Here is a 19,390-nt window from a genome sequence, read left to right as displayed (position 1 = left end):
TTCGCAAAATTAATGAACTGTTTATTAATATTTAGCAGAGTTGTGACGAAGTTATTAAAGTTATGCATTAGCAAAACTTAAGACTTTAAAGTTTATTAGTTCCATATGTATATAAAGTTTTTGGAAAAAGATTTTTCTGCAAATAATCAATAAAACAAAAACTACAAAGTTTTTTCTTATTACGTATGTAGGCTTAATTAATATCAAGAAGCGTTATGAGGCATTAATTGAATTCATGCAACATCGCAAAACTTGCAACATCGCAAACTTTGGAGGGTAGAAAAAACAACATCGCAAACTTTGGAGGGCAGAAAAAATTTTTTTGTTAGAAGTCAATGAAACAAATTAAAATTTTAAACCTAAAAATATTTGTTTTGTTAGAACCGTACAGGTCAAATTAACGTGTTTACAAAATATATTTTTAAAATATTAATATCCATAAAAGTTATGACACTTTTATTAAAAATTAATAAAAATTTCAAAATCTAAAATATTATAATTTATTAGACGCGCACTGGCCTAACTAACATTTAAGATAAAACATTTCGCAAAAAATTTTAGTAGAACAAAAATTTGAGGTAATTTTTATTTTGGGTTTAATTTGGTCACCTGATATTTTTTTCCAATGATATTGCATTCAAATTTTTTGAAAAAAAATAAAAAATTTTAAATCGAAAAATAATTGTTGTGTTAGAACCGCACAGGTCCAATTACCGTGTTTACAAAATATTTTTCGAAAATATTAATATTCATAAAAATTATGAAACTTTTATTAAAAATTTATGAAATCTCAAAACCTAAAGTTTTGTATTTTATTAGACGCGCATTGGCCTAACTAACATTCAAGATAAAACATTTCGCGAAAATTTTCAGTAAAACAAAAGTTTGAGGTAATTTTTATTTTGGGTTTTCATTAGGTCACGTGATATTTTTGGCCATTGATATTGCATACAAATTTTTTGAAAAAAAATAAAAAATTCTAAATCGAAAAATAATTGTTGTGTTAGAACCGCACAGGTCCAATTACCGTGTTTACAAAATATTTTTCGAAAATATTAATATTCATAAAAATTATGAAACTTTTATTAAAAATTTATGAAATCTCAAAACCTAAAATTTTGTATTTTATTAGACGCGCATTGGCCTAACTAACATTCAAGATAAAACATTTCGCGAAAATTTTGAGTAGAACAAAAGTTTGAGGTAATTTTTATTTTGGGTTTAATTAGGTCACGTGATATTTTTGGCCAATAAGATTGCATACAAATTTTTTGAAAAAAAATAAAAAATTTTAAATCGAAAAATAATTGTTGTGTTCGAACCGCACAGGTCCAATTAAGTTGTTTACAAAATATTTTTCAAAAATATTAATATTCATAAAAGTTATGAAACTTTTATTAAAAATTTATGAAATCTCAAAACCTAAAATTTTGTATTTTATTAGACGCGCATTGGCCTAACTAACATTCAAGATAAAACATTTCGCGAAAATTTTGAGTAAAACAAAAGTTTGAGGTAATTTTTATTTTGGGTTTAATTAGGTCACGTGATATTTTTGGCCAATGATATTGCATACAAATTGTTTAAAAAAATTAAAAATTTTAAATCGAAAAATAATTGTTGTGTTAGAACCCCACAGGTCCAATTACCGCGTTTACAAAATATTTTTCGAAAATATTAATATTCATAAAAATTATGAAACTTTTATTAAAAATTTATGAAATCTCAAAACCTAAAATTTTGTATTTTATTAGACGCGCATTGGCCTAACTAACATTCAAGATAAAACATTTCGCGAAAATTTTCAGTAAAACAAAAGTTTGAGGTAATTTTTATTTTGGTTTTCATTAGGTCACGTGATATTTTTGGCCAATGATATTGCATACAAATTTTTTGAAAAAAAAAAAAAATTTAAAATCGAAAAATAATTGTTGTGTTAGAACTGCACAGGTCCAATTACTGTGTTTACAAAATATTTTTTTTAAATATTAATATTCATAAAAGTTATGAAACTTTTATTAAAAATTTATAAAATCTTAAAACCAAAAATTTTGTATTTTATTAGACGCACATTGGCCTAACTAACATCCAAGATAAAATATTTCGCGAAAATTTTCAGTAAAACAAAAGTTTGAGGTTATTTTTATTTTGGGTTTAATTAGGTCACGTGATATTTTTGGCCAATGATATTGCATACAAATTTTTTGAAAAAAAAAAAAAAATTTTAAATCGAAAAATAATTGTTGTGTTAGAACCGCACAGGTCCAATTACCGTGTTTACAAAATATTTTTCGAAAATATTAATATTTATAAAAGTTATGAAACTTTTATTAAAAATTTATAAAATCTCAAAACCTAAAATTTTGTATTTTATTAGACGCGCATTGGCCTAACTAACATTCAAGATAAAACATTTTTTGAAAATTTTCAGTAAAAAAAAGTTTGAGGTAATTTTTATTTTGGGTTTCATTAGGTCACGTGATATTTTTGGCCAATGATATTGCATACAAATTTTTTGAAAAAAAATTTAAAATCGAAAAATAATTGTTGTGTTAGAACTGCACAGGTCCAATTACCGTGTTTACAAAATATTTTTTTGAAAATATTAATATTTATAAAAGTTATGAAAATTTTATTAAAAATTTATGAAATCTCAAAACCTAAAATTTTGTATTTTATTAGACGCGCATTGGCCTAACTAACATTCAAGATAAAACATTTCGCGAAAATTTTGAGTAGAACAAAAGTTTGAGATAATTTTTATTTTGGGTTTTATTAGGTCACGTGATATTTTTGGCCAATAAGATTGCATACAAATTTTTTGAAAAAAATAAAAAATTTTAAATCGAAAAATAATTGTTGTGTTAGAACCGCACAGGTCCAATTACCGTGTTTACAAAATATTTTTCGAAAATATTAATATTCATAAAAGTTATGAAACTTTTATTAAAAATTTATGAAATCTCAAAACCACAAATTTTGTATTTTATTAGACGCGCATTGGCCTAACTAACTTTTAAGATAAAACATTTCGCGAAAATTTTGAGTAGAACAAAAGTTTGAGATAATTTTTATTTTGGGTTTCATTAGGTCACGTGATATTTTTGGCCAATAAGATTGCATACAAATTTTTTGAAAAAAATAAAAAATTTTAAATCGAAAAATAATTGTTGTGTTAGAACCCCACAGGTCCAATTACCGTGTTTACAAAATATTTTTCGAAAATATTAATATTCATAAAAGTTATGAAACTTTTATTAAAAATTTATGAAATCTCAAAACCACAAATTTTGTATTTTATTAGACGCGCATTGGCCTAACTAACATTCAAGATAAAACATTTCGCAAAAATTTTCAGTAAAACAAAAGTTTGAGGTAATTTTTATTTGGTTTTCATTAGGTCACGTGATATTTTCGGCCAATGATATTGCATAGAAATTTTTTGAAAAAAAATAAAAAATTAAAAATCGAAAAATAATTGTTGTGTTAGAACTGCACAGGTCCAATTACCGTGTTTACAAAATATTTTTCGAAAATATTAATATTTATAAAAGTTATGAAACTTTTATTAAAAATTTATAAAATCTCAAAACCTAAAATTTTGTATTTTATTAGACGCGCATTGGCCTAACTAACATTCAAGATAAAACATTTCGCGAAAATTTTGAGTAGAACAAAAGTTTGAGATAATTTTTATTTTGGGTTTAATTAGGTCACGTGATATTTTTGGCCAATAAGATTGCATAGAAATTTTTTGAAAAAAAATAAAAAATTAAAAATCGAAAAATAATTGTTGTGTTAGAACCGCACAGGTCCAATTACCGTGTTTACAAAATATTTTTCGATAATATTAATATTCATAAAAGTTATGAAACTTTTATTAAAAATTTATGAAATCTCAAAACCTAAAATTTTGTATTTTATTAGACGCGCATTGGCCTAACTAACATTCAAGATAAAACATTTCTCGAAAATTTTCAGTAAAACAAAAGTTTGAGGTAATTTTTATTTTGGTTTTCATTAGGTCACGTGATATTTTTGGCCAATGACATTGCATACAAATTTTTTGAAAAAAAATAAAAAATTTAAAATCGAAAAATAATTGTTGTGTTAGAACTGCACAGGTCCAATTACCGTGTTTACAAAATATTTTTCGAAAATATTAATATTTATAAAAGTTATGAAACTTTTATTAAAAATTTATAAAATCTCAAAACCTAAAATTTTGTATTTTATTAGACGCGCATTGGCCTAACTAACATTCAAGATAAAACATTTCGCGAAAATTTTGAGTAGAACAAAAGTTTGAGATAATTTTTATTTTGGGTTTAATTAGGTCACGTGATATTTTTGGCCAATAAGATTGCATAGAAATTTTTTGAAAAAAAATAAAAAATTAAAAATCGAAAAATAATTGTTGTGTTAGAACCGCACAGGTCCAATTACCGTGTTTACAAAATATTTTTCGATAATATTAATATTCATAAAAGTTATGAAACTTTTATTAAAAATTTATGGAATCTCAAAACCTAAAATTTTGTATTTTATTAGACGCGCATTGGCCTAACTAACATTCAAGATAAAACATTTCTCGAAAATTTTCAGTAAAACAAAAGTTTGAGGTAATTTTTATTTTGGTTTTCATTAGGTCACGTGATATTTTTGGCCAATGACATTGCATACAAATTTTTTGAAAAAAAATAAAAAATTTAAAATCGAAAAATAATTGCTGTGTTAGAACTGCACAGGTCCAATTACTGTGTTTACAAAATATTTTTCGAAAATATTAATATTTATAAAAGTTATGAAACTTTTATTAAAAATTTATAAAATCTCAAAACCTAAAATTTTGTATTTTATTAGACGCGCATTGGCCTAACTAACATTCAAGATAAAACATTTCGCGAAAATTTTGAGTAGAACAAAAGTTTGAGATAATTTTTATTTTGGGTTTAATTAGGTCACGTGATATTTTTGGCCAATAAGATTGCATACAAATTTTTTGAAAAAAAAATAAAAAATTTTAAATCGAAAAATAATTGTTGTGTTCGAACCGCACAGGTCCAATTAAGTTGTTTACAAAATATTTTTCAAAAATATTAATATACATAAAAGTTATGAAACTTTTATTAAAAATTTATGAAATCTCAAAACCTAAAATTTTGTATTTTATTAGACGCGCATTGGCCTAACTAACATTCAAGATAAAACATTTCGCGAAAATTTTGAGTAAAACAAAAGTTTGAGGTAATTTTTATTTTGGGTTTAATTAGGTGACGTGATATTTTTGGCCAATGATACTGCATACAAATTGTTTAAAAAAATTAAAAATTTTAAATCGAAAAATAATTGTTGTGTTAGAACCGCACAGGTCCAATTACCGTGTTTACAAAATATTTTTCGAAAATATTAATATTCATAAAAGTTATGAAACTTTGATTAAAAATTTATGAAATCTCAAAACCAAAAATTTTGTATTTTGTTAGACGCGCATTGGCCTAACTAACATTCAAGATAAAACATTTCGCGAAAATTTTGAGTAAAACAAAAGTTTGAGGTAATTTTTATTTGGTTTTCATTAGGTCACGTGATATTTTCGGCCAATAATATTGCATACAAATTTTTTGAAAATAAATAAAAAATAAAAAATCGAAAAATAATTGTTGTGTTAGAACCGCACAGGTCCAATTACCGTGTTTACAAAATATTTTTCGATAATATTAATATTCATAAAAGTTATGAAACTTTTATTAAAAATTTATGAAATCTCAAAACCTAAAATTTTGTATTTTATTAGACGCGCATTGGCCTAACTAACATTCAAGATAAAACATTTCTCGAAAATTTTAAGTAAAACAAAAGTTTGAGGTAATTTTTATTTTGGTTTTCATTAGGTCACCTGATATTTTTGGCCAATGACATTGCATACAGATTCTTTGAAAAAAAATAAAAAATTTAAAATCGAAAAATAATTGTTGTGTTAGAACTGCACAGGTCCAATTACTGTGTTTACAAAATATTTTTCGAAAATATTAATATTTATAAAAGTTATGAAACTTTTATTAAAAATTTATAAAATCTCAAAACCTAAAATTTTGTATTTTATTAGACGCGCATTGGCCTAACTAACATTCAAGATAAAACATTTCGCGAAAATTTTGAGTAGAACAAAAGTTTGAGGTAATTTTTATTTTGGGTTTAATTAGGTCACGTGATATTTTTGGCCAATAAGATTGCATACAAATTTTTTGAAAAAAATAAAAAATTTTAAATCGAAAAATAATTGCTGTGTTAGAACTGCACAGGTCCAATTACTGTGTTTACAAAATATTTTTCGAAAATATTAATATTTATAAAAGTTATGAAACTTTTATTAAAAATTTATAAAATCTCAAAACCTAAAATTTTGTATTTTATTAGACGCGCATTGGCCTAACTAACATTCAAGATAAAACATTTCGCGAAAATTTTGAGTAGAACAAAAGTTTGAGATAATTTTTATTTTGGGTTTAATTAGGTCACGTGATATTTTTGGCCAATAAGATTGCATACAAATTTTTTGAAAAAAAAATAAAAAATTTTAAATCGAAAAATAATTGTTGTGTTCGAACCGCACAGGTCCAATTAAGTTGTTTACAAAATATTTTTCAAAAATATTAATATACATAAAAGTTATGAAACTTTTATTAAAAATTTATGAAATCTCAAAACCTAAAATTTTGTATTTTATTAGACGCGCATTGGCCTAACTAACATTCAAGATAAAACATTTCGCGAAAATTTTGAGTAAAACAAAAGTTTGAGGTAATTTTTATTTTGGGTTTAATTAGGTGACGTGATATTTTTGGCCAATGATACTGCATACAAATTGTTTAAAAAAATTAAAAATTTTAAATCGAAAAATAATTGTTGTGTTAGAACCGCACAGGTCCAATTACCGTGTTTACAAAATATTTTTCGAAAATATTAATATTCATAAAAGTTATGAAACTTTGATTAAAAATTTATGAAATCTCAAAACCAAAAATTTTGTATTTTGTTAGACGCGCATTGGCCTAACTAACATTCAAGATAAAACATTTCGCGAAAATTTTGAGTAAAACAAAAGTTTGAGGTAATTTTTATTTGGTTTTCATTAGGTCACGTGATATTTTCGGCCAATAATATTGCATACAAATTTTTTGAAAATAAATAAAAAATAAAAAATCGAAAAATAATTGTTGTGTTAGAACCGCACAGGTCCAATTACCGTGTTTACAAAATATTTTTCGATAATATTAATATTCATAAAAGTTATGAAACTTTTATTAAAAATTTATGAAATCTCAAAACCTAAAATTTTGTATTTTATTAGACGCGCATTGGCCTAACTAACATTCAAGATAAAACATTTCTCGAAAATTTTAAGTAAAACAAAAGTTTGAGGTAATTTTTATTTTGGTTTTCATTAGGTCACCTGATATTTTTGGCCAATGACATTGCATACAGATTCTTTGAAAAAAAATAAAAAATTTAAAATCGAAAAATAATTGTTGTGTTAGAACTGCACAGGTCCAATTACTGTGTTTACAAAATATTTTTCGAAAATATTAATATTTATAAAAGTTATGAAACTTTTATTAAAAATTTATAAAATCTCAAAACCTAAAATTTTGTATTTTATTAGACGCGCATTGGCCTAACTAACATTCAAGATAAAACATTTCGCGAAAATTTTGAGTAGAACAAAAGTTTGAGGTAATTTTTATTTTGGGTTTAATTAGGTCACGTGATATTTTTGGCCAATAAGATTGCATACAAATTTTTTGAAAAAAATAAAAAATTTTAAATCGAAAAATAATTGTTGTGTTCGAACCGCACAGGTCCAATTAAGTTGTTAACAAAATATTTTTCAAAAATATTAATATTCATAAAAGTTATGAAACTTTTATTAAAAATTTATGAAATCTCAAAACCTAAAATTTTGTATTTTATTAGACGCGCATTGGCCTAACTAACATTCAAGATAAAACATTTCTCGAAAATTTTCAGTAAAACAAAAGTTTGAGGTAATTTTTATTTTGGGTTTAATTAGGTCACGTGATATATTTGGCCAATGATATTGCATACAAATTTTTTTAAAAAATTACAAATTTTAAATCGAAAAATAATTGTTGTGTTAGAACCCCACAGGTCCAATTACCGTGTTTACAAAATATTTTTCGAAAATATTAATATTCATAAAATTATGAAACTTTTATTAAAAATTTATGAAATTTCAAAACCTAAAATTTTGTATTTTATTAGACGCGCATTGGCCTAACTAACATTCAAGATAAAACATTTCGCGAAAATTTTCAGTAAAACAAAAGTTTGAGGTAATTTTTATTTTGGGTTTAATTTGGTCACGTGATATTTTTGGCCAATGATATTGCATACAATTTTTTAAAAAAAAAATAACAAATTTTAAATCAAAAAATAATTGTTGTGTTAGAACCGCACAGGTCCAATTACCGTGTTTACAAAATATTTTTCGAAAATATTAATATTCATAAAAGTTATGAAACTTTTATTAAAAATTTATGAAATCTCAAAATCTGAAATTTTATATTTAATTAGGCGCGCATTGGCCTAACTAACATTCAAGATAAAACATTTCGCGAAAATTTTTAGTAAAACAAAAGTTTGAGGTAATTTTTATTTTGGGTTTAATTAGGTCACGTGCTATTTTTGGCCAATGATATTGCATACAAATTTTTTGAAAAAAAATAGAAAATTTTAAATTGAAAAATAATTGTTGTGTTAGAACCGCACAGGTCCAATTACCGTATTTACAAAATATTTTTCAAAAATATTAATATTCATAAAAGTTATGAAACTTTTATTAAAAATTTATGAAATCTCAAAACCTAAAATTTTGTATTTTATTACACGCGCATTGGCCTAACTAACATTCAAGATAAAACATTTTGCGAAAATTTTCAGTAAAACAAAAGTTTGAGGTAATTTTTATTTTGGTTTTCATTAGGTCACGTGATATTTTTGGCCAATGATATTGCACATAAATTTTTTGAAAAAAAATAAAAAATTTAAAATCGAAAAATAATTGTTGTGTTAGAACCGCACAGGTCCAATTACTGTGTTTACAAAATATTTTTCGAAAATATTAATGTTCATATAAGTTATAAAACTTTTATTAAAAATTTATGAAATCTCAAAACTTAAAATTTTGTATTTTATTAGACGCGCGTTGGCCTAACTAACATTCAAGATAAAACATTTCGTGAAAATTTTCAGTAAAACAAAAGTTTGAGGTAATTTTTATTTTGGGTTTAATTAGGTCACGTGATATTTTTGGCCAATGATATTGCATACAATTTTTTTTTTAAAAAATAACAAATTTTAAATCGAAAAATAATTGTTGTGTTAGAACCGCACAGGTCGAATTACCGTGTTTACAAAATATTTTTCGAAAATATTTATATTCATAAAAGTTATGAAACTTTTATTAAAAATTTATGAAATTTCAAAACCTAAAATTTTATATTTTATTAGACGCGCATTGGCCTAACTAACAATTAAGATAAAACATTTCGCGAAAATTTTCAGTAAAACAAAAGTTTGAGGTAATTTTTATTTTGGTTTTCATTAGGTCACGTGATATTTTTGGCCAATGATATTGCATACAAATTTTTTGAAAAAAAAAAAAAAATTTAAAATCGAAAAATAATTGTTGTGTTAGAACTGCACAGGTCCAATTGCCGTGTTTACAAAATATTTTTCGAAAATATTAATATTTATAAAAGTTATGAATCTTTTATTAAAAATTTATGAAATCTCAAAACCTAAAATTTTGTATTTTATTAGACGCGCATTGGCCTAACTAACATTCAAGATAAAACATTTCGCGAAATTTTTGAGTAGATCAAAAGTTTGAGATAATTTTTATTTTGGGTTTAATTAGGTCAAAAGGTTGCGCGAATAATTCAATGTACGCGAAATAAAAAAATGTGTTTTTGTTCTTTTAATTATTTTCGAAAATTTCTTTATCTTGAGCATTAGTTATACCAAAACAGTTATAAAAAATTTTTAAAAAAATCAATGTCTTTAAAAATTTTAAAATCAATGTCATAAATTTGTCATAACTCTCGGAAATATTAACGTTTGCTAAAAATTTTTTGCAAGCACGGCTGTTAGAACAGTGCGGTTTTATTGGTATAGTTATCTTTTGATTTAAAAAAAACAAACTTTTTTTTAAAACTTTTTTAGTAGTGTGCTAGGTCACATGATCATATGACTGGCCCTATGTACGCAAAATACAAAAAAATTGGCAAGTTGATTATTTTGAGGAGTCTAAGTTGGGAACCAAACCCCGGAACTCAGTACTAAGAGTTGTGGGCCTTTCGCACTGAGCTAACTGCCACGACCTTTTAATGATGCAAAATTGTATACATAGCTTAAGTAAGCACTTGTAATAATAAAAAAAACTAGATTTTTTTGATAAATAAAATATAGTTCGAAAATATTTGATTATTTTTAACATAAACTTGTATAAATAAAAAAAGATATGCATAAACATTAACTAAGAATATTACAAACCTTTGATTTTTAATAAACAAACAAGCATTTAGATATATAATACCAACAAAAACTAATATTTAACCCAGTTTTAAGTTGGTGATATTAGGATATAAATTATTGTAAATTTTAAATTCTTAAAATTGATTTTTATTAAATAAACAAGAATTTAAATATGATAAATAAACGAAAATTATTTTTCTAATATGTTTTTTAATTACTTATATTATAAAATACATCAAACCAAATTTTTAATGCTTAATGTCGAACTTTAATTTTTAATGAACAAACCAGCATTTAAATATAAAAAACAAACAAAAATAATTTTTTAATTTATTTTCGAATTATAAATATTATAAGATAAAACTGACCAAAATTTAAAAACCTAATAACAATCTTTAAATTTAAATAAACAAACACCTATTAATTAGTAATTAGTGACAAAAATTAAATTCGTTTTTGAGTTACTAATATCATGATATACAATTGACAAAAATTAAAAAAATTAATAACAACCTTTAAATTATAATAAATAAACACCTATTAATTAGTAATTAGTGATAAAAATTAAAATTTTAATTCATTTTTGAGTTACCAATATCATGATATACAATTGACCAAGATTTAAAAAATTAATAACAACCTTTAAATTTTTAATAAATAAACACTTATTAATTAGTAATTAGTGATAATTAAATGTTGTAAATAGGAGAATGAAAACATAATCTGATAATAAACAACATACTAAAATTTTAGATTTTTAAATTCTAAAGATATCTTCTTTCAAAATTGGGACTAGAAAGAATAAAAATAATAATAATAATAAATATAATGACAATAACAATATGTTTCGAAATCTAAGATTTCGAACCATAATTACAAAAAACAAATTTTTGATTCGCTATCGAATTGTTGATATCAGGATATACATTAAACCAAACTCAAAATGTTTAAAAATAATCTTTGATTTTTAATAAATAAACAATCAATTAAATATTATAAACACACAAAAAATATTTTTAAATATGTTTTTTTATTACCAATATCATTGTACACAAACCAATTTTAAACGCCTAACATTAATCTTTCATTTTGAATAAATAAACAACCATTAAAATATAACAAACAAACAAAAATTAATTTTTTAACTTGTTTTTAAGTAACTAATAATATGATATACAATTGACTAAGATTTGAAAAATTTATAACAACCTTTAAATTTTAATAAACAAACACCTATTAATTATTAATATTTAAATAATTAAATAGAAGGCTAGAAACATTATCATATAATAAACAACATACTAAAGTTTAAAAACTTTTAATATATTAGAACAAAAGTTATTCTAACCAAAATTTGGTCAAATGAGAATAAAAATAACTACATTATTTGATAAAAAAAATTTGGTTCGAAATCATTTGATTATTTTTTACAGAAATCTTCAAAATTGAATAAATATCATTTTAAACATTACTTTAACAAAAATAATAAAAAAATTAATAACCCAAATGTTTTTTAATTATTAGATTAAACAGAGTGGTTTCGTCCCTTCTACCATTTTTATTATTGCAATTAAACAATAATTTAATTTGAACCCTTATAATATCAATCTTATATTTAAAAAAAACGAATGGTAATTAAATTGTGCTAAACGAAAATGGTAAAATTTAATATTTTCTTTTAATAATACATATACAATTAACCGAATTGTAAAAGATTAATACTTATTTATAATTTTTATTAAACGAAATAAAACTAATTATAAACCATTTTTTTAAGTTAATGATGCTATGTCACGCGTTAGACTAAACTTTAAATAATTATACCAAATTTTAATTTTTAACAAAATTACAATATTTTAAATATAATAAACAAACAAAAATCAATTTTTTAACCCAGTTTTAAGTTGTTAATATCAGGATATACAATATACCAAATTTAAAAAGCTTAAACTTGAGCTTTAATCTTTAATAAATAAACAAGTATAAAAATATAATAAACAAACAAAAATTAACCCATTTTGAAGTTAATGATAATAAAATATACGCCAGACAAAAGTTTTAATGCCTAACATTAATCTTTAATTTTTAATAAATAAACAAGCATTTAAATACAACAAACCCAAAAAATTATTTTTAACCCAGTTTTAAGTTGTTAATATTATAATTTACAAGTGACCAAGATCTGAAAACTTAATAACAACCTTTGAATTTAAATAAACAAACACCAATTGATTAGTAATTAGTAATAATTAAATTTCATTAATAGGAGGATTGAAACACAATTTGACAATAAACAACATACTTAAATTTTAAAACTGTAAATGTTCAAAAACAAAAGTAATTTACAGCTTATATGATACTGCAAAATAATTAATAATAATAAGAAGAATGACAATAACAATATTTTTCGAAATCTAAGGTTTCTAACAATAATGAATATTAACTGAATTAATAAATCTAATATTACAAATTTAATTTTTAAACTAAAAACGTATTGAATCATTGGACTAAGAAAATTTCAGAACAAAATTATTTTAAATGTTTTAAAATACCAATCTTTAATTTTTCAATCAACATACAAGTAATTAAATATAATCATTTTTTTAACCCAGTTTTAAGCTGTTAATTTCAGAATATACAATGGACAAAGTTTTGAATGTCTAAAATCAATTTTTGATTTTTAATAAATAAACAAGCACTTAAATATTATAAACAAACAAAAATTATTTTTTAAATATGTATTTTAATTACTAATATTATGAAATACATTATACTAAATTTTGAAAACTTAAAATCAAACTTTAATTTTTCATAAACAAGAACAAACAAAAATATTTTTTACACTTATTTTTAAGTTATTAATATTGAATATAAAAGTTACCAAAATTTAAAAACCGAATGTCAACTTTTGTAATTTCAATAAACAAACACCTATCAATTAGTAAACAGTGATAATTAATTTTTTTAAATAGAAGGGTATGAACATAATCTGATAATAAACAACATACTAAAATTTTAAAACTTATGATTTACTAGAACAAAGTTAATCTAACTTAAAATTTACAGTTTACAAGAAACTGGAACATAATATTAATAATAATGACAATAACAATATGTTCCGAAATCTAAAGACAAAGCCTATTAATCTTTTTTTAACATATTTTAAAACTTTAAATATTATAAATATTTTTTCAACTTGAATACACTATGTTTAATATAACAATAATTTTAATTTATTTGACTATAAGTTTTATAACAAACCTTTGCATTTTCTAAAAATAATAAAATTCTTATGCCTGATATAGTTTATTTTTTTAACAAGTAAACAAATATAACATTTTTCAACAAATTTCATCAAAATTTGTACAATTTAACATTGTTATTAAAACGTTTATCAGTACGAAAAAAATCATCAGTTTGTTTACATGTGCTTCATACAATGATAACACGCATAAAATAATGCCAGGGACATTCCAAGTAAAATCGTTTCGTTTAACCATGGAGAATCTAACAAAAATTGATCATTTCCAACTGCTAACACTACATCGCTGGGATAATACGTGCTGTAAAATTAAAAAAAAAAGTTTAATAAAAAAGAGATTTCAAGCAGATATAAAAACAGTTTGATATTTTTTACCTTTCGTTCAAAAAGTGCTTGTTTATGTTAACCAGCAATGAAAATGTGATACAATCTTATGCTATATTTAAAAAAATCGCTAATAAAACTGTTTATTTACCAAGTCTCGGGTCTATGCGTTATATCTGAAACAAAAAATCTACTACTAATCAATTTTGCATGTTTTATTCGCTCAGGGGTGTTTATTAAAGGACATGGATTTAATTTGTGTTCACGAAATTCGTTTACCACCCAACCCTGTTAAAAAAAATTAAAAGTAATAAGATTCAAGTTTTTTAACGAAACCTGCCGAACATTAATGTATTGGTCACGATTTGTGGCATACAACTTATATAATCTTACCACATAACAATATCTTGTGAAGCTCAAGTATTTTAACCAGGCCAAGACAGGAAATGCTGTGTTCAAGTTCATTAAATAACCGGAAAATACCTGCAATGTACTTGGTGAAGTAAAAAAAACTTAGTTATTTTTTAAAAATATTATATGATTTTCACAAGGTTGAAGAATAAATATTGAATTAATAAGTATATTTATTAAAAAAGTTATACCGATGTTACGGTCATATACAGGACTAGTAAATTTCTTCCGGTGTCGAAAGATTTAAAAGCAGTTGCAGTCAAAAGGCACAGAGCATCACAAGCTAAACCACTACAAAACGTCGTCAAAAGAAAAGTGAAAAATTTTGAGGCAGATCTTTCTAAACCTGGAATAATATACAATATAATAAGTTAATTTGTTTAGTTTTCTTAATAAAGTGTCAAGTGCCTCTTTTTTTAGTAGATCAACCAAAAATATGTTTTATATTTTTTAACGTTTTTTTTTAATATTTTAAAGTTTGACAAGTTTGCGCAGATTATTTAATGTGAACTAAATTAATTTTGTTTAAAAAGTTGTATTTGTTTACCTGACATCCAATATACAAACACAGAAAGTATTATTGCAGAAAAAATTCGTGAAATAAGAACAACTGAACATCGAACAAAAAAGTAAATTGAAACAATGTAGTAACCACTCTTTCGTTCGTGACTACAACAAAACATAAACTGAAATGAAAATTATTGAGATAACTTGAGGCAAATGAAGTAAACAATTCTTACTTAAAAAGCCCTTTTTCTGTAATAACAAAGTTTTTAGCTGTCATCATGGCAGGAACCATTAGCGCATAGATTGAGAGGGTAAAGAACAAACCTAGTCTAAAAACCAACAAATAACTTTAAATTTCCATATATGTCGTGTAAACTGCTAGCAGAAAAGGCAATTTTTGTTAAAAATTTCAAACCTGTTTTGAATAGATGGCCTTTCAATTTGTAAGGGATGATAATACAAAACTCCAAACAACAAACCAATTATCAAATTCATCATAATCTGAAATTGAATTTGTTAAAAAACACATACTTAAGTATTTCCGTTATATTAAACTTAACTTAACCAAATAACAAAAACATGAAATCACCGTATATTTTTATTTTTTTTTACACCTAAACATATTTGTTTTAAGGTTATTTCTTACCCATACAAGTCCAGATGTTTGTTTTTATTTAAAAAAATATAATTAATGCTTACCACCAATACAAAAAGTTGAGTTGTGGATGTGAAAACACGATGAGAAAGGTGATAATACTCCAACATGTAAGATTTGAAGTCTCTTGATATTGTTGCACTTATTGCACTTTCAGTGAAGAACTCTACATCAAAGAATAAATACAATAATAATATATTCAACTATACATATTTTTAATGTTATTAAATATACAACCCTTTTTACATAACGTTCAGTTTATTATCAAATTTTTATTTACCTGAATTACTTAAATTGAATATTTCCTCGAGTTGTTGTAGGTTGTAAGCATTAAGCTGTGAATCTAAATATTCATTGCTCAATAGTTCAACTACGTCATCGTGACTCTTTGCGCCCTCTGTAGTGGTTATGTCCAGTTCAGCAGAAAAAGCTAAATTAAATTTACAATGTCGTTTAAACTATATTTTTAAAATTATTACCACTTCAACTAAAATCTAGGTTCACAAAAAAATGATACTGCTTTGTTTAATTTATATAATTTTTATAAACCTTTGTCGCTTCTAGGAATTTTAAGTTGATTTTCCACATTATCATGAGGTATTTGAAGGAATACTTCATCTTTAAGATTTTCAATCTATAACATCACAATTTTTTATCAGAATTTACCAAAATTGTTAAAAATGAATAATTTTTCTTAAATTTGCTTTCTATTACCCTCTTTTATATACCATTATATTTCTTTTATATGTGTTGAAAATACCTTGATACAATTGTATATACGTTAAAATAACATGTTAAAAGCACTAAAAACTGTTAAAAAATGTTTTGTGGTTACCTGTTGCAAGTTGCTGTTATTATTTATTGCTTTCATTAAAACTTTATGACGTAACGAAACCGAGCTAGGAGTATGACGTGTTGATTTTTGATTGGTCGTTAGTGAGTTTGTAGTTGAGGCAGTAGCATTTCGCTTAACCAAACCGAATAAAATGTCGAGAAAGAAATCTGGCGGGGAGTCATGTAAGTCGCAATCAAACCCTAAATTAAAAAAAAACTACAAATTTATTTAAAGTTAATTCTATTTTGTGAAAAATTAATAAGTTTTGTATGGTATATATGCATCTTTATTTACCCAAAGTTAGTTGAAAACAATTTTTATTGTACACCAATTTAAAAGAAAATAGCTTAAATTCACCAACTCTAATAAAAAGGCGTTACCTATTTGAGAAAAATAATCCAATGCATTTTGAGCTACTCCGTGATAAATAGTGTGACCTCGAGCAAGCAATGTTAATGTATCAAACATTTTATATATGTCATAAGAAGGCTGATGAATGGTCATAATTATAGTTCTGCCATTTTCTGCAAATCTATTTAAATTTAGATAATAATAATAATTTAAAAAGAAATTTAACTTTGTTATTTGTGTAGCAAACACATCCTCCTTTATAACAATTATATTTTAAGATAAAAAAAGTAAAATTTTACATCGACCTAATCAATCAGGAAAAAAATACCTTTTTAAAGTGTGAATGAGTTGTTTAGATGTGGAAGAATCTAACTTGCTTGTTGGCTCGTCAAGAAAAAGTAATTTTGGTCCGGATGCTAGCTCCATCGCAATTGCAGTTCTTTTTCTTTCTCCCCCAGATATATTGTGATCTGTCAGCAAACCCACCTGTCAATAAACAAGTTTTTAATAAAACTGTAAAAAAAGTGTATATGTTAATTTTTGAAATTAGTTTATTTTTAAATTAATTTTATTACAAAAAGTAAACCATTTTTTTAATACCAGAAAAAAAGGGCATTTAATATTTTTAAAACATAAAGAATAATTTTCACAAACCAACAAATAACTGACATAAATGTTAACATAATGTATTATCCGAATATAATATCGAAATAATACCTTAGAGTTTTCACATGAAATAAGATTAAGGTCTTTTAAGAGTTCATTTAAAATGTTTTTCTTCTCCGCTGTACTTGTGCGATCTTTACGTCGAAGACAAATTGAAAACCAAATATTCTCTCGCACTGTTAGTTGTGCATTTAAAATGTCATCCTAAAAAATACATGAAATAAACTAAAAGGAAAAACGAGTTTTATTAAAATAAAATCAATTAAGATTTATATACCTGGCTTGCATATCCTAAAAAAGTTCTGAAGCTTGATCTAAACTTTTTCCCATTTACCAAAACGTTACCACCAATTTGGTAATTTGAACCTAGTCGGCCAGAAAGCAAATTTAAAAACCTGTTAAAAAATAAAATTTAGACAAAAAAAAATTAAGAAATGCTCGCCACAAAAATGTATTATTTTGACAGTGGGTTTTAAATACAATTGAAATTGCTTACGAAGTTTTCCCACTACCAGAAGGACCCATAATTACATTCAGTCCAGATAAAAACATCCCACTAAAAGTAATATAAAATTAAAAAACAGAAGTTAATAAAATAATAATTATCATGTATAGCCGATTTTCTTCATCTTTATTGTAAATATATTAAAAATCAGGTATATTTACCTTAGGTTATTTAAAATGATCGTGTTTTTGTTATTTGAAACATTATTTCGAAAGTTCTGCAGCGACTGCCTAGTTGTGGTTTCAATTTTAACAGAAAGAGTGACGTCATAATAACTCAACGCCAAAATATTTTTGGCGTCAAGGCGATTACGTAACGATGTTCGTGTTGTTAAGTTAATTTCTTCCGAAACGTAGTAGGTAAGACCATGCTCAAGACCAGGCCTCAAGAAACTAAAATAAACTATTTTAAATGTTGTGAAGATACGGATAAATAAAAAAACTTAAAGCACACTAGTTTGCTAAAACCTTTTTTATTTGTCAGTGTTTAAAAAACAATAATAACTTTATAATTTTAAGCAGTTACCTTTTCTGTTGATCTCGTTGGCGAGAGGAAAGTCCAAATGGTGGAGGTGTAGCAGGTGTAACAATAAACTGTGGCAGCGGTGTTGGTGGTAAAATATGAGACACCCCCGAGATCGACACCATTTGTTTATGAGTAGTAACCGGCTCTTCTAAGCCACCTTTATTAAACTTCGAAACTAAACTAAAGTCTATTTCTGTACCCAAATGCGGAGTAGAAGTTTTTTCAAGATTAGTACATGTAAATTTGGAAGATGTTGCTTCATAAGTGATACTAATTTCTCTATCTATCTCCATTGAAATTACTTCAATACTGCTATTCTCATCATCCACGTTAAAACTTTCTTGTTCTTTTGTAATATCGTATTGCAATGGGGACATTGGATTCATAGAATACATTGTTGTGGTAGTCGAATCTTCTACGGCTGTAACAAATAGGTCGTCACTTATTGTGTCTTTATCCATATGATGAAGGTTTTTACCCAATCAATATCTGTTTATATATTTATATACAACATAAAAGTTATCCTTTAACTACCTTTGGGTTTATATAGTGTATTCAAATATCTATATTGAGACCTATTCTGGTAGTATTAACGTAAACAAAAGGGTCTTAAATGCCATGTTTAAGTTTTAAGTGTTACAACCAGTAATACATATTTTCCTTAAATATTATAAGTTGTATAACACTGTTTTATTATTTATAAAACCAAGGTTTTGAGTTTCTTTACTTTTCTGACTTAATTAGATATCAACATTTTACAAAACAACAGTTGCTTAAACCGTACAGTTT

At 24.4% G+C, this 19,390-nt stretch overlaps 1 protein-coding gene across 1 annotated transcript; it reads right to left on the bottom strand.

The window, feature by feature from the left end:
- Positions 1-13,976: 13,976 nt before the first annotated feature.
- On the bottom strand, positions 13,977-19,062 carry LOC145742235 (broad substrate specificity ATP-binding cassette transporter ABCG2-like). Its single transcript, XM_082560019.1, has 18 exons — positions 18,602-19,062; positions 18,238-18,468; positions 18,068-18,127; positions 17,849-17,966; positions 17,623-17,775; positions 17,234-17,391; positions 16,935-17,086; positions 16,555-16,754; positions 16,269-16,353; positions 16,000-16,149; positions 15,764-15,885; positions 15,480-15,565; positions 15,298-15,393; positions 15,105-15,226; positions 14,749-14,903; positions 14,540-14,629; positions 14,298-14,434; positions 13,977-14,123 (listed from the first exon to the last, which is right to left on the bottom strand). The coding sequence occupies exons 1-18, from the start codon at positions 19,060-19,062 to the stop codon at positions 13,982-13,984; spliced, it is 2,718 nt and encodes a 905-aa protein (XP_082416145.1). The 3' UTR covers positions 13,977-13,981.
- Positions 19,063-19,390: the final 328 nt, after the last annotated feature.

Source organism: Corella eumyota, chromosome 2 (genome assembly GCF_963082875.1).
Source record: "Corella eumyota chromosome 2, kaCorEumy4.1, whole genome shotgun sequence".
Taxonomy (NCBI): Eukaryota; Metazoa; Chordata; class Ascidiacea; order Phlebobranchia; family Corellidae; genus Corella; species Corella eumyota.
The sequence above is the reverse complement of the archived record's forward strand: the minus strand, read 5'-3'. Positions and strand labels throughout refer to the sequence as shown.